The 13,012-nt window shown below is 30.7% G+C and overlaps 8 protein-coding genes across 8 annotated transcripts; 5 read left to right on the top strand and 3 right to left on the bottom strand.

Annotated features, from left to right (window-relative positions):
- Position 1: 1 nt before the first annotated feature.
- Chro.50113 (hypothetical protein) lies at positions 2-805 on the bottom strand. The annotated part of the gene is made up of 1 exon (XM_662871.1): positions 2-805. One exon carries the CDS (start codon positions 803-805, stop codon positions 2-4), a length of 804 nt encoding a protein of 267 aa, XP_667963.1.
- A 608-nt stretch (positions 806-1,413) lies between these two features.
- Chro.50114 (hypothetical protein) lies at positions 1,414-3,393 on the top strand. Its single annotated transcript, XM_662870.1, has 1 exon — positions 1,414-3,393. The coding sequence occupies one exon, from the start codon at positions 1,414-1,416 to the stop codon at positions 3,391-3,393; it is 1,980 nt and encodes a 659-aa protein (XP_667962.1).
- A 220-nt stretch (positions 3,394-3,613) lies between these two features.
- Chro.50115 (NCC2705) lies at positions 3,614-4,708 on the bottom strand. The annotated part of the gene is made up of 1 exon (XM_662869.1): positions 3,614-4,708. One exon carries the CDS (start codon positions 4,706-4,708, stop codon positions 3,614-3,616), a length of 1,095 nt encoding a protein of 364 aa, XP_667961.1.
- A 716-nt stretch (positions 4,709-5,424) lies between these two features.
- On the top strand, positions 5,425-6,999 carry Chro.50116 (leucine aminopeptidase). Its single annotated transcript, XM_662868.1, has 1 exon — positions 5,425-6,999. One exon carries the CDS (start codon positions 5,425-5,427, stop codon positions 6,997-6,999), a length of 1,575 nt encoding a protein of 524 aa, XP_667960.1.
- A 1,023-nt stretch (positions 7,000-8,022) lies between these two features.
- Chro.50118 (dolichyl phosphate glucosyltransferase) lies at positions 8,023-9,111 on the bottom strand. Its single annotated transcript, XM_662867.1, has 1 exon — positions 8,023-9,111. One exon carries the CDS (start codon positions 9,109-9,111, stop codon positions 8,023-8,025), a length of 1,089 nt encoding a protein of 362 aa, XP_667959.1.
- Positions 9,112-9,922: 811 nt separating this feature from the next.
- On the top strand, positions 9,923-10,165 carry Chro.50119 (hypothetical protein). The annotated part of the gene is made up of 1 exon (XM_662866.1): positions 9,923-10,165. The coding sequence occupies one exon, from the start codon at positions 9,923-9,925 to the stop codon at positions 10,163-10,165; it is 243 nt and encodes an 80-aa protein (XP_667958.1).
- Positions 10,166-10,356: 191 nt separating this feature from the next.
- Positions 10,357-10,758, top strand: Chro.50120 (hypothetical protein). Its single annotated transcript, XM_662865.1, has 1 exon — positions 10,357-10,758. One exon carries the CDS (start codon positions 10,357-10,359, stop codon positions 10,756-10,758), a length of 402 nt encoding a protein of 133 aa, XP_667957.1.
- A 740-nt stretch (positions 10,759-11,498) lies between these two features.
- Chro.50121 (hypothetical protein) lies at positions 11,499-12,605 on the top strand. Its single annotated transcript, XM_662864.1, has 1 exon — positions 11,499-12,605. The coding sequence occupies one exon, from the start codon at positions 11,499-11,501 to the stop codon at positions 12,603-12,605; it is 1,107 nt and encodes a 368-aa protein (XP_667956.1).
- The last annotated feature ends 407 nt before the right edge of the window (positions 12,606-13,012 follow it).

The raw sequence follows: 13,012 nt of genomic DNA, 5'->3' as shown, positions 1-13,012 counted from the left end.
ACTAAATAATTTTGCTGATTTTTTCATTGATACTTTTTCCAAGAAATCCACTCTCAAATTTCTTAGCATCGAATCCTTCCGCTCTCTTTAAATTACAGAGCTGAAAAGGAGCAAGATTGCTTGTAATAGCTTCAAATATTTCCTTATCCTGTTGAGTCTCACAACCATTCCATAGCCCAGTAACAATATCTTCAGTACATAAGACACCAATTTCACCAAGTCTATCTTCTACAATATTATTATCAGTAAGAAGAACTTTATCTTGTTTTTCAGATAATTTTGTTCTACTTTGACCTTTTGATTGGACATTTTGATGAGTAAATGCTCCTTTTTTAAAAACTAGAGTCTTTAATAAATTTAAATTAGGAAATCCATAAAAAACATAGGGCTTTACTTCCCTCAACACACGAATTGTTTCATCAGTATGACTCAAAATTACGGCAGAAAATTTGTTCACCAGTCCTAAATCACGAAGTTTTCTGTTTGATTCTAGTGATCCACAAAATCGACTATTTCTTACCACCAATACTATAAGCCTACCATTAGTCTTTTTTGGAGTTAGATATGGCTTCTTATCCTTATTCTTAAGTCTTCTCTTATCAAGAATATTGTTCCTAGATTTTTTAAGAATTCTCTGTAATGTTTTAATTTCTGGCTTATGCAAGTCTTTTTTAATCTTTCTCCTTTCTTCTCTATATTTAAGTCTTCTATCAGTGTCAACAATCTTTCTACGGCGTAATATTCCTTCTGCTATTTTCAAACTCTCACCATCATTTCTTGGTTTCAAAATATGTTTCTCTTCCATCCTTTTTATAATTTAAATTTACTTATTTTTATTATATTTACCTTATTTTAATCCTAAGTTTTTAAGCTTAATTTTAGAGAATTTAATTTCAATTTCTTAATAAGACAATCTCTCCTCTTAATCTTCTCAAATTGTTTGTAAATTTGTAAAATTAAGCTTTTCAACAGAAACCAAACAATTAATTTCTCTAAATATTTAGTTCTTTAACCAATTTTCTTGCTTATTTAATCAAAATGTCATTTTTTTACTTACAGATTGAGCGCCAAATTCGGCGCCAACTACCCACTTTAAATTTGTGATTATTCATTTTTCTATACCGGTGTAAATATGTAATAAAATTTTAAATACAAGAAAAAAAAAACTTTCTTTAAGTTGGAAAATTTATCTTCAAAGTAATTTTGATTTCAAGTTAGGGTTGAAGATTACAAAAGTGACTGTATAATCAATACTCTTCATTCTTTTCAATTTATACGATTAACAACTGGCAAAGTTGTTCTAATAAGGAACTAGTCAAAGCTTGACAAAGCCAGCTTGTAATAGCAGAAAAAAAAAAAATAATTAATAAATTATTTAAAAAAAGTGAAGAATAAGGGAAATAATATACATAAATGGAAAACAAGAATGAAAAAACAACCAAGAAAACCTTGAAAAAGGGATCTGACCCTTTGGATAAGGAATTTAAAACATTATATAGTAACCTACTTCAAACAGTTGGAAAAGACACAGAAAAATCGGTAAAAGAGAAGGAAACTCAAGAAGTTATTGAAAAATTATGGAACTTAATTAAAGCTAAATTTTTGCAGATTTGTCGCAAACCTGTGTATTCAAGAGGAATTCAATCTATCCTCAAATGGGGTTCAAATACATATAGAAAAGCCATCTTTGAAAAGATGAAGAACTATTTAGTGGAGCTTTCAATTGATAGCCATTCCAGTAAGATGGTTGAAAAAATGTATAATTATGGTTCTCCAGAAATCAGAAAAACCATAAGAGATGAACTACTTGCTAGATTTGACCAACTTGGTTATTCAAAATATGGATCAAAAGTCTTTGGGCATGTATTCAGTGAAAAAAGAAATCCAAGTGAATCCTGGGAAAGTATTAAGAATGAAATATTATTCCGAATCTTAAGTACAAAATTGGCTCAGTTTTATACCACAAATGGAGGAGATTCTAAATCAAAGAACCGTTCTTTTGTAACTTTCTTTTCAAATTTAGAACATCAAAATGCAAAAATGAGTGTTTTAGAGAATTCTGTTGTAAATATTCAAAAATTTGTTGATGGAGAATTATTGGATAGACCATTTGTACATCTTTTAATCTGGAACTATATTAAATGTTGTATATCTTTTTACCAATTAGATGATCAAGAACAAAAAAATGATGAAGTTACTATAAAAAAGATCCCTATTAGTAACCAATATTTATCTTTAGAAAAGATATCTCAAGAAGGGAAAAATTGTTTGACTTCTTTATTAGATCAGATTATTGAAGGATCCTATAGTCTTTTAAGTACTAAAGAAGGTGTTGATTCTTTGGTAGTATTACTTGGATTTGCAAAAGCTCAACAAAGAAAGAAATTACTTAAAAATATCAAGAAAGATATAATGGATTTAGCCATGAATCCTGTTGATTATATATTATTACTTAGATTAATTTCTACAACTGATGATACAAAAATACTAAATGAAATTATTTGGAATTCATTTATTTCTGAAGGAGAATTAAACAGACAGATTTTAATGAATTCTTTCTCTGTTAAGTTAATCACATACTTATTAGTTCCTCAAGTAAGCCTTAGAAACTTTACTCAATATGAATACTGGGCTTTAAGCTTGGAATCCTTTACATCTTTAAAATCAACGCAAGTGAGAATTCAAGAAATGAATAAAATATGTTTGCCTGCTTTAGAAAATCTTTTATTTAATTCAAAAGATCAAGAATCTATCCTGGAGAATCTTATTCTAAATGTTAGTGGTAAAGAGCTTATTTTAGCCCTGATACAATATTATTTAGATAATAATGAAATATCTGACCAGAAATATCATAATAAAGTACTTGAACTTATGAATGATTTGCTTTCTAAACTGATTACTAACAATTACCACCTTTTAAAAGATAATACTGGTCACAGAGCTTTTGTTTCCATTCTAAAATTAATTAACGAGCTACCACCAAATATTTCATCTGAATTTGACCCTTTTAGAAATACTATTGTAGTTATATTTGAAAAGTCACTTTTGGAAATGCTATCTTCCAGAGCTGTTTTTATTTTAGTTGAAATGATTGGACAAAATTTCCAAACAAAGAATTTCAAATCATGTACAATGTGGAGAGTAAGAGTTAAAGAACTAATTAAGGATATAATTCAAGATTGTATTTCTAATCTCAAAGAATCAAACAATAGCACAACAGGAGTTGAATTAGTTGCCAAATACACAAATATTAATGTTAATGTACAAGATAATTCGTTTATAGAAAATGCAAATAATAACAAGAAACCAAATAAAAGACAAAAAACAACTCAAATTTCAGATTCTTTAGAATTTTCAAATTGCCCTAAACACAAGAAAAAAATTCACCTATGACATAATTAAATTTAATTCCTTTGTTCCCCCACCACACAGCTTCTATTTATATTCACAGATTTATTTACTCATCTTTTTTTTCATTCTTGTATGCAATTTCATTTAGGATGCGCGCGTAATCTTACGTGGCAGAATGCATGCATGTGCAAATTGCATGCACAGACTTGGGGGAAGAACAAATAATAAAAAGTAGTGAAAGGAGAATTAAGTAGGCTTTTTCTTAGTCTATATTATCTTGAGTATTGTAATCTTTAAAATATTTACTAACAAAAATTTGAGGATTAAAATCGATGAGATCGTCGTCTTCTTGTATATCTGAATCATCCAGTATTTCTTCATCTGTATAATCACTATTAGAAATATTTTGTTTGGAGCCATTAGTAGAAGCATTAAAACTATGTTCACAAAGTTCTTCGTTTGTTTCTGTTGTGTTTTTCTTAACTGAACTATTATTTCCTTCATGATTTGGAGAAAATTCGATCGGGCTTGAGTTATCAGAATCCTCCATAATATCTAATACAGGAGCATTTACCAATTGGGGAACTTTTTGAATGATTTGTAATAAGTCCTCATTGGTAAAAGTTGGTCTATGAATATGTTTCCAAGTGTTTGATGATAAGGAAAGATCCCATGGACATACAGATTTTACCCAATTATAAGAATTCGCTATTGAACCTTTTTCTGGATCTCTTCTAGTATACCAAACAATCTGACAATTATTAATTTTGTTTATCTTAGTATTTACATCCCCTCTCTCACTCTCAAGCAATGCTCTAAAACTTTTAATTACTCCTCCATGGCAAACTATTATAACTCTTAATCCTCCACAATTTTGACTCAAATTATCTAGTACTCTTTCAATTCTAAGGCACAAATTCGCTAAAGATTCTCCTCCTGAGGGTTGCCAATAAAATGCGTTTCTCTGCTTCCTGACCATTTCATCTGGATGCAATAACACTCTTTCTTGATGAGTTTTATTTGCCAATACTCCTCTATCTCTCTCTCTTAAGTATATATCTGTATTCCATAATGCATTTGGTAGACCTAACATTGCTGCAGTTTCCATTGCTCTAACATATTCGGAAGTAAAACATTTATCAAAAGTAAACCCAATATTGTTCTTAATATATTCTCCAGCTATTCTCGCTTGTGCTCTTCCTCTATCAGTTAGTCTATATTGACTGTTGTGTCTACGTCGAAACTCTCCAGTCCATGTATGTAATTCCCCTTGCCTTGCTAACCTTTGAGCTAAGTTACCTTCACTTTGTCCATGTCTCACAAGTACAAGATCTACTGGCATATTCTTGTACATCATCCTTTCAATATTTATATTGAGAAATCAAGTATTTTTATTATTATTGATTTACTATGTTTAGACTTGACTTGCAACTCGTTACTAAGTATTATTATTTGCTTTAAAAGAAGAAAAAAGCCACCAAGGCCACATACTTTTGAATTCAATTTCTAATGATCAACTCAAAACCCTTAGATATAATAAAATATTGCATATACTTTAATCAGTACTCTTCTTATTGGTTTTTTATTTCAATTGTAATTGAGTCGAGTTTGATGTCTAAGTCACAGACCGATGATTATAAAAAAAAAAGAGGAAAATATAAGTAATTAGAAGAACCAAATAAAACTGGTATTAGAAGATACTAACTTTGACTTAAATTTACCAAAAAAAAATTAGATTCAAACGGTAAATCTAATTATGCCAAAATATTATTTGTATTAGATTTTACTTTATTTTTATATTAATTATTTTATTCACTTTAGGCGGGAACTGCTAGTTATATATTATTTTTCCTCTTATTTTTATGTATACCGGTAAAATGTATGCAAATGCCGGTACATTGCCAGTAGTGGGAAAAGTTTGAAAAAAATAATAATTTTTGTGTGATTATTTAAAATTTTTGTATTTAATAAATAATTTATAAAAATTTTGTATAGTTTCCTGAGTTAAGGTTTGACTTAGTTACATCAAAATTGATTATTTTTGAGCCAAGAAGAATTGAAGAAATTGAGAAAATGGTAAATCCAATACATCCAGAATGCATTCCAATGTCGGAATTTAATGAATCGTTAAAATTTGAATTTTCAGTCTTAAAAGACAAATATGACGAAAGCTTAAAAGGGGATTGTCTCGTATTATGCGTTCCAAGTAAAGATATTATGCAAAGTATACCTTCATTTTACGAATCTTTAGACACTATTTTAAATGGAATACTTAAAGATATTATAGAAACGGCAAATCAAGAATCATCTCTTAAAGATGAAAATAATACAATTCATGTGAATTTGCCTCCAAAATACCCGTTTAAGTATTTGATGTTAATATCATTTGATGAAAATAAGAATACAAGTCCAGTATTTTTCAATAAAATGATAACTCAAATGAATGAATTCCAGAAAAAAAATAAGAATATTCAAAGTTTTACAGTTGTTCTTGGCTTTGATAATGTGGTATCTTCAGATGTTATGTATTTCTGTACTCAGTTTCCAATTGATAACACAATTGAAAAGAGATTTAAAGGAAACATTGTAGGCTCTGAGCCAAAGAAACCAACAAAGAAGATTGAAAGAATCCATTTTGTTCTTAGGTCAGAAGATACTATAAAGGACTGTAATAGTAGAGTTTTGGATGCTCAATTTGTTTCTAGGGGTTTATTATTCGCAAGAGATCTTACATCTGCTCCTCCAAATTATTGTGACCCAGTCAATATGGCAAAAGAAGTTATTAGTATGGCAAAATCTGTTGGGCTTGAAGGAAAGATTCTTCAAACAAAAGAATGCGAAGAACTCAAGATGGGAGCTTTTCTAGCTGTTGCACAGGGTAGCAAGTCTCCAGCTCAATTTGTCCATCTTACTTATAAACCAAAGGGGGAGATTAAAAAAAGAATTGCCTTAGTAGGTAAGGGAATTACTATGGATACTGGTGGATACAATATTAAGCATCAAATGATTCATTTTATGAAGGGAGATATGGGAGGTGCTGCTGCTGTTTTTGGCACAGCTCTCTCAGTTGGACTAATTAAGCCAGAGAATATTGAAGTTCATTTCATTTCCGCAATATGTGATAATTTGGTCTCCAGGGATGCTTATTTACCAGGGTGTATTATCACTGCCTCTAATGGAAAAACCATTGAAGTTGGTAATACTGACGCAGAGGGAAGACTCACTCTAGCTGATGCCCTTGTCTATGCTTGTAACCTCAAAGTCGAGACTGTCATAGATTTGGCTACATTGACAGGGGCTAACTATAAGCTCTTTGAGGGCAGATATGCTTCTGTTCTTGGAAATAATGACGAATTATTCCAGATGATTCAAACATGCGGCAAAACTGTTTATGAGAAATTCTGGCAGTTACCTTTGGACCCAGAATTTCAAGAAATGGTCAAATCTGAAATTGCTGACCTAAATAATACTTCTGAAGGAAAGGCCCCAATTTCTACCTCAGCTGCCTTTTTGTGCGAGTTTGTAGACAAGAATGTGAAATATGCCCACATTGATATTGCTGGTTGTTCTGGAATGGGAACCTTTGGTAATGGCTTTGGCGTCAAGACTTTAGTCACTATTATTAAAGAGCTTTCCTCAAAATGTTGACCAATTTGCCAAACAGCTCTCTTTTTAGCCAATAGCCATATCTTCTCTTTTAATAACAAAGAATAGTCTCGATTATGTAATATTGAAGTAGAGGGATAGAAACATAGAAAGGTAGACTATTAGAAGAAAAAATCAGGATTTTTCATAAGTCTTAAGGAATTCTCTCTGTCAAATCTAAGCTTGAATATTCACTTTTTTACAAAGATCAACTCCTATTTTAAAACTAATTACATATAGAATTGAAAAGTTGATAAAATGTTAAAAAGAAATAGATAACAGTCATTTAGGAGGATAATTAAATTGACAATATGTCATTTCTAGCTAAAACTGTAATCCTTCTCTTTCAAAAAGCATAAAATTGCATGCAGAAATGAAATTATCATTTTGCATGTAGTTCCCGCCAATAATTGTTAGAATAGACCGCTTTGTGCTCCACTAATATTGCTTTGGCTTGTTTTATAATGGCGCCCGATTTTGAGCGCCCAATTATTTGAATTACCACTATTAATAGCTGTCTTGTATTGACTATACTAGTATTCAAGTAGAATCAAATATTAAATGTTGGAGTTTTTTATTATTATTACCAAAATAATAAAGAGACAATATACTGGGTATGAATGGCTTGTCTCATAAGCTATTTTAGAGAATTTTATTAAGAACAAGGGAGTCACTTGAATTGATCCTCCCGGTTCTAAATCTTCGATGATGAGTGCCAAAGTCAGAGAGGCAATTTTTGCCTTTATTGAAGAAAATGGCAAAGCCGTAAATCTTATACCTTGTTACAACCACGGCCTGAGGAGTATATTTTAATAGAATCTTTAGTGGGAGCAGATCACCGTTTTTGCAAATCTACCCATTACTTTGATATTTTTATTTCATAACTTTTCTCAATTTATATCCCTTTAGGGACTTATCTTTAGATGTTATATATTTTTGTTCTTTACTACGTCTCTCTTGGCCCAAAATTGCGTAATGGAGCTGACGAGTTCCTAATTGAGTTTTCTTCCTTGAAAATGATAGGTTTTAGCTAGTTTTCCTGTAGGCAGGTACTGGTTTTTCGCAGGGCCTACCCAATAGACTAGGATCTTTGACTTTCCATATGTGAAGAATATAAAATGATTTAAGGATTAGGATATCCAAGAGCATTTTTATGGAGTCCGAAAGTACGGACAACTTTGAACCTTGGACTTCTTTCCAATCAACACTGACTGGTTGAATCTCAAGATTAAGAATTTGGGCGATGATTACAATTTCAATATCAAAAGCCCATCTTTTAATATGCAAGGAAGGGAAAATTACTCTGGCTAATCTCCTTGAGAAGAGCTTAAACCCACATTGAGTATCATTTAAATTTGTATTGATAATAACTTTCATGATCTTATGGAAAGCTGTATTCAAAATCTGACGATACCAAGCTCTCTCAATATTAGAAACGTTGTCTTCTGATAAAGCATTTATATTTCTAGACCCAAAAATAATCTGTTGTTGTTCGTCTTTACTTAAAATTATGTCCTCCATTTTAGAGAAGCAATCAATTTTAGTTGCTCCATCTGCATCTGCCATTAATATATATTTCCCGAGGCTTGCCATAACCCCAATTTTGACAGCATATCCTTTTCCTTTGTTTACAAGACTAGACAATAAACGCATTCTGCCTCCAATTATTTCTTTATTTTGGATTTTTTGTCTCCAAAAATCCTCACAAATTTTCAAGGTATCATCATTCCCACCATCATTCACCAAGATTATTTCATATATAAACTTTGGATCCTCTCTATTCCTACTCTCCATATAATAGACCATTGAACTTAAATTCTTCAAAATTCGATCCTCTTCATTAAAAGCTGGAATTACTATCGATAAATACAATTCTGAATCCTTCAATATATTTCCACCAATAGTATTCCAACTTTCCTTATCTACCCCTTTGCTAATTTCATAATTTTGACTATAAAATACCTGCCTAATAACTTTATCATCATCTGGTTCAGACTTTATCCTATAACTTCCTATCAATATATATGTAACTAAAGCCAACCCCAGAACTAGGAAAGAAACAAATAGCATTCTGTGCTTAAATATAACTTTCCATATATCTCCTTTAAAATGCATCTATAACCATCATAATAATATAATTGTAAAGTGTTCTTATTAACTAATTGAATAAAGGCTTGGCTTAATTGTTTGTTTGGAAAATTACTACTATAGTAATCAAAAATTGCAAATTACTACCAACTTTTCCTAAATATCTTCTGTTAAAACTTTCTTTAGCCAATTTTGTTTTCTTATGAATAGTTATAATCACCACTAAAACTTAATAATAAACCTTAAAACTTAATATTTGTATTGTTTTTGAAAAAAGAAAAATCTCACACAGTCTATAATCTCTCAATTCCTCTCATAAGCAAACTACTCTTCAAACTAATCCAAATTGTCTAAAGTATAATCTCCTCCTTTTCTTCTTTCCCTTCACTTTCTTTCCCTATTCCTTGCTCGAACCTGAATAATATAAAAATTTGAGACAATTCCCGCCAATTTGCGCCCGCCGGCTGCATGTAATTTGAACTATTATTACATGTTTATTGTAATAGCGAGCAGAAAAAAGAAACGGCAAAAGCGCAGCTGGGTTCGAATCCCACTGGCTTTAATATTTATAATAAATTTTAATATACAATACAGATGTATTTTTTTGAGATTCTAGGATCGAAAAGAGACTTCAATTCAGACTAGTTTCTTTTTAAAAAGAATTTTAAATGCTATTTACAAAATTAAACAGATAATTCGATGTATTCAGAGGAATACTGATGAAATAGATAATTATACTTTATTGCATTTAAATTTATTTGAATATTTATTGTGAATTAAATTCTATGAAAGTGTGTGCGTACGTACTCTAATTGTGTAAAATATTAATGTGGTGTATATGAAGAAAAAAAAAAACGATTTAATTACGAGCATATATAATAATATTCAAAGCATAGCTAGTCAGTCCAAACCAGTCAAATTACGTTTAAATACTTCAAAAAGTAGCAATAGCAGTAATAAAAGTTGGAAAGAATGGTTCATACCAAAACATTCCATTTGGTGCTTATTTTATTTTTTCTATCAAAGATATCCCAAATATACTGTGATATCAACTGTTCAAGGCAAGTCTCCAGAAGAGTAAGCCATGCAATAAGGCAACTTCTAAAAGACAAAAAAGATATCTCAAAGCATTTACTGCCTGAATGTGCCTTCAACCAAGAGCACCACATATTCAACTATGAAGAAAAAATCAATATAGTTTACCCAACGGGAGAAAGACAATGCGGATTTTGTGGGGAAATATTCCAAGATGAAAAAACCTATGACCAACACATGGGAAAGTCTCACCCATCTCTCCAAAGCGGGGAATTCTATTGTGCAGAAAAGCTCTGCACAATTTTTGGGGAATGTGGGGAGCCCGCCAGGGAGCGGGCATGCAGTTCTGCTGCGCAGGATGAAAGCCTTTTGGATTTTTGCAGGAAAACAGTAAAGAGTTGTTTTTCAGAAGATAATAAAGATTCCAAACTTATTGGAATAGAACTGAATCAGAAATTATGTAATAAGGAAAGAATTCTAGAGGTCAACAGGTGTATTGAGAAGAAGGTTCAGCAGAGCAATACAAATATTATTGAATTCCTCTTCCACCATTTCTCAAAGGCTCTATTGATTGTTATTATGTTATCCACGTTTTTTGTATCATATAAAATTAATTTGCATGTTAATAAAATTAAATAAAATATATATTTTAAAAAAACAAAAAATGTTTATTGGGTGTTTAATTAGTTTCCAGCAATACATTTTAAGAGTAAATATTTGCAATTTAGATTTATTTCATGTTTCCACGTTTTTACTTTATATTATAATTATTCCTAAAATGTGTGCAAATGCATGCACACATAATTAATATTAATGCAAAATTAGTATAATTTTGGAGACAGTGAGGAAAGCGTAATTTAATTTCCTAAAATACTTTTAAAATTAGGGAGTAAGATGGGTGTAAGAGAAAAAAATACGAGAAAGGAGTGGAAATCAAATATTTTTGAATAAAAAAATAAGTAAATAATATTTTTCTGTTAGCTTTAAACGAAGTCAAAAGGGATCTTTTAAAAAAATTAATAAAGCTTGCCATAGACAGCAAAATTAGTATACAAATTTTTCAACAAATATTTGTTGCTGTCCCATTCTGACTTTAATAGCCGCCTGACCGAACTGTGCACGCATGCACACATTCTATTTTCTTTGCACCATGAGGCTATAAAGAATTTAAAACTTCTACCACTTTGAATATACTTAGACAGGTAGTATTTAAAAAGCAAAAAGGAACAAAGTGAGAAGGATCTTTTAACCATTCTGAAAAAGAAAAAATTAAGTTAGCAAAAAATCATCAAGAGGAAAACAAAAAGTAGGCAAGTATTGATGAATATATTTAAAGAATTAGAATTAAAAGGAGAGATTTAGTTTTGTAATGTGTGTTTATGGAAGCTCGAGCAATTCAAATATATAAACCGGTAAATAAGAATGAGGTACGGTTAGTCTACAGAATAAAGAATTCCAGTGTTTCAGGGGAAAATGGGAGGCACCAAAAGTCCTACTCCTTTAACAAATACGGAGAAGAGAATGCATGGAATATGGCAAGAGATGCATTCAAATTTATTAATAATAATAATAAACTACCTTTTGACTTTAGTGACCCATGGAAGATGAAACTTATAAATAAGAGAGGTCGAAAAAGCTTAAGCTATAATGGATCTTCGATTAATGAGCAAAACTCGCCATCAGTAACAAGTAATAAAAGACTTGCTTCGCTTAAGAATGAATTATATAGTGAAAATTTGATAGAAAGAAATGTTACAGCAAGTAACAATAATGCTGCAAATCATTCGCCTCCATCCATTTCTAGTGTCAAATACTCTTCATTGAAAGGCCATTATAATAATATTGACTCGTCATCTTCCCCAGTATCTCCAGAGGTTTCACCAAATTTTGTATTCAAATTTGAAAATAACTTTTCAGACTTAGATATGAAAAGTAACCATAAGGACTACCATCTACCCTCTTCTTCTTACCTATATTTGCTTGCAACAGCAGCAACAGAAATCTTTGAGAAACAAGAAGTAGCAAGTGCTGAGAAGAATGTCGTGGCTCTTGATAACAGTAATGATTTTCTACAGGAGAGCAACGATGACTTGAAAAAGGCTGCTACATCTCAAAGTAAAGTAGAGAATGTAGGTTTTGATACTTCATTGATACATCAAGTAATACAATTTAATCATCAGAATCAGAGTAAAAGCACAAATCTTAACCAATCATGGTCTTCCACCGCATCATCATCATCCCCTACATTATCCCAAGTACTCTTGCCAGAAATACCAAAGATAATGTTAAACCCAGATTCATACTTTAAGTTAGCAAATATGCCATATTATAATGTACCACTATACTTTAACAACCAACCAAGCAACCAATATCATCCGGCATTAATTAATAATATCAACCAGAATATCATGCTTTTAGATCCATCATTGTCGTACTTGTCAAGTAAAAATAATAGTAATCTTAGTACAATCCAGATTCCAAAGTGAAGTTAATATGGAATAAGAATTTAATATTTTGTCTTAGTCTAAATCTAAGCTTTGATTAATATAAATAGCATATTTTAGCTTTATTATTTGTTATACGTCAATTAACTACCTAGCTTCCAAATTTAAATTTTGTCGAATCTCTAACATCTTTCAAAAACTCGGTATAACTTCTCTAGACTCGAGAGCTCAATAATGTTCTGAGAAATCTGATCCTCAACAAGGATCAAGTTGTTATTATTTCTTGTAGCTTGAAAAAGTAGTTCATTATCTTCAATACCAAATAGGTAATAATCTACCAATATTTCAATCAATTCAATAAATAGCTCATATAATTTTATAATATAATCTTCACTTACTTTATCTGATGAACAGTTCTTTTCCTCATTAAAATGTGGATTTAAAATTTG

Source organism: Cryptosporidium hominis (genome assembly GCF_000006425.1).
Source record: "Cryptosporidium hominis TU502 chromosome 5 CHRO015060, whole genome shotgun sequence".
Classification (NCBI taxonomy): domain Eukaryota; phylum Apicomplexa; class Conoidasida; order Eucoccidiorida; family Cryptosporidiidae; genus Cryptosporidium; species Cryptosporidium hominis.
The sequence above is the reverse complement of the archived record's forward strand: the minus strand, read 5'-3'. Positions and strand labels throughout refer to the sequence as shown.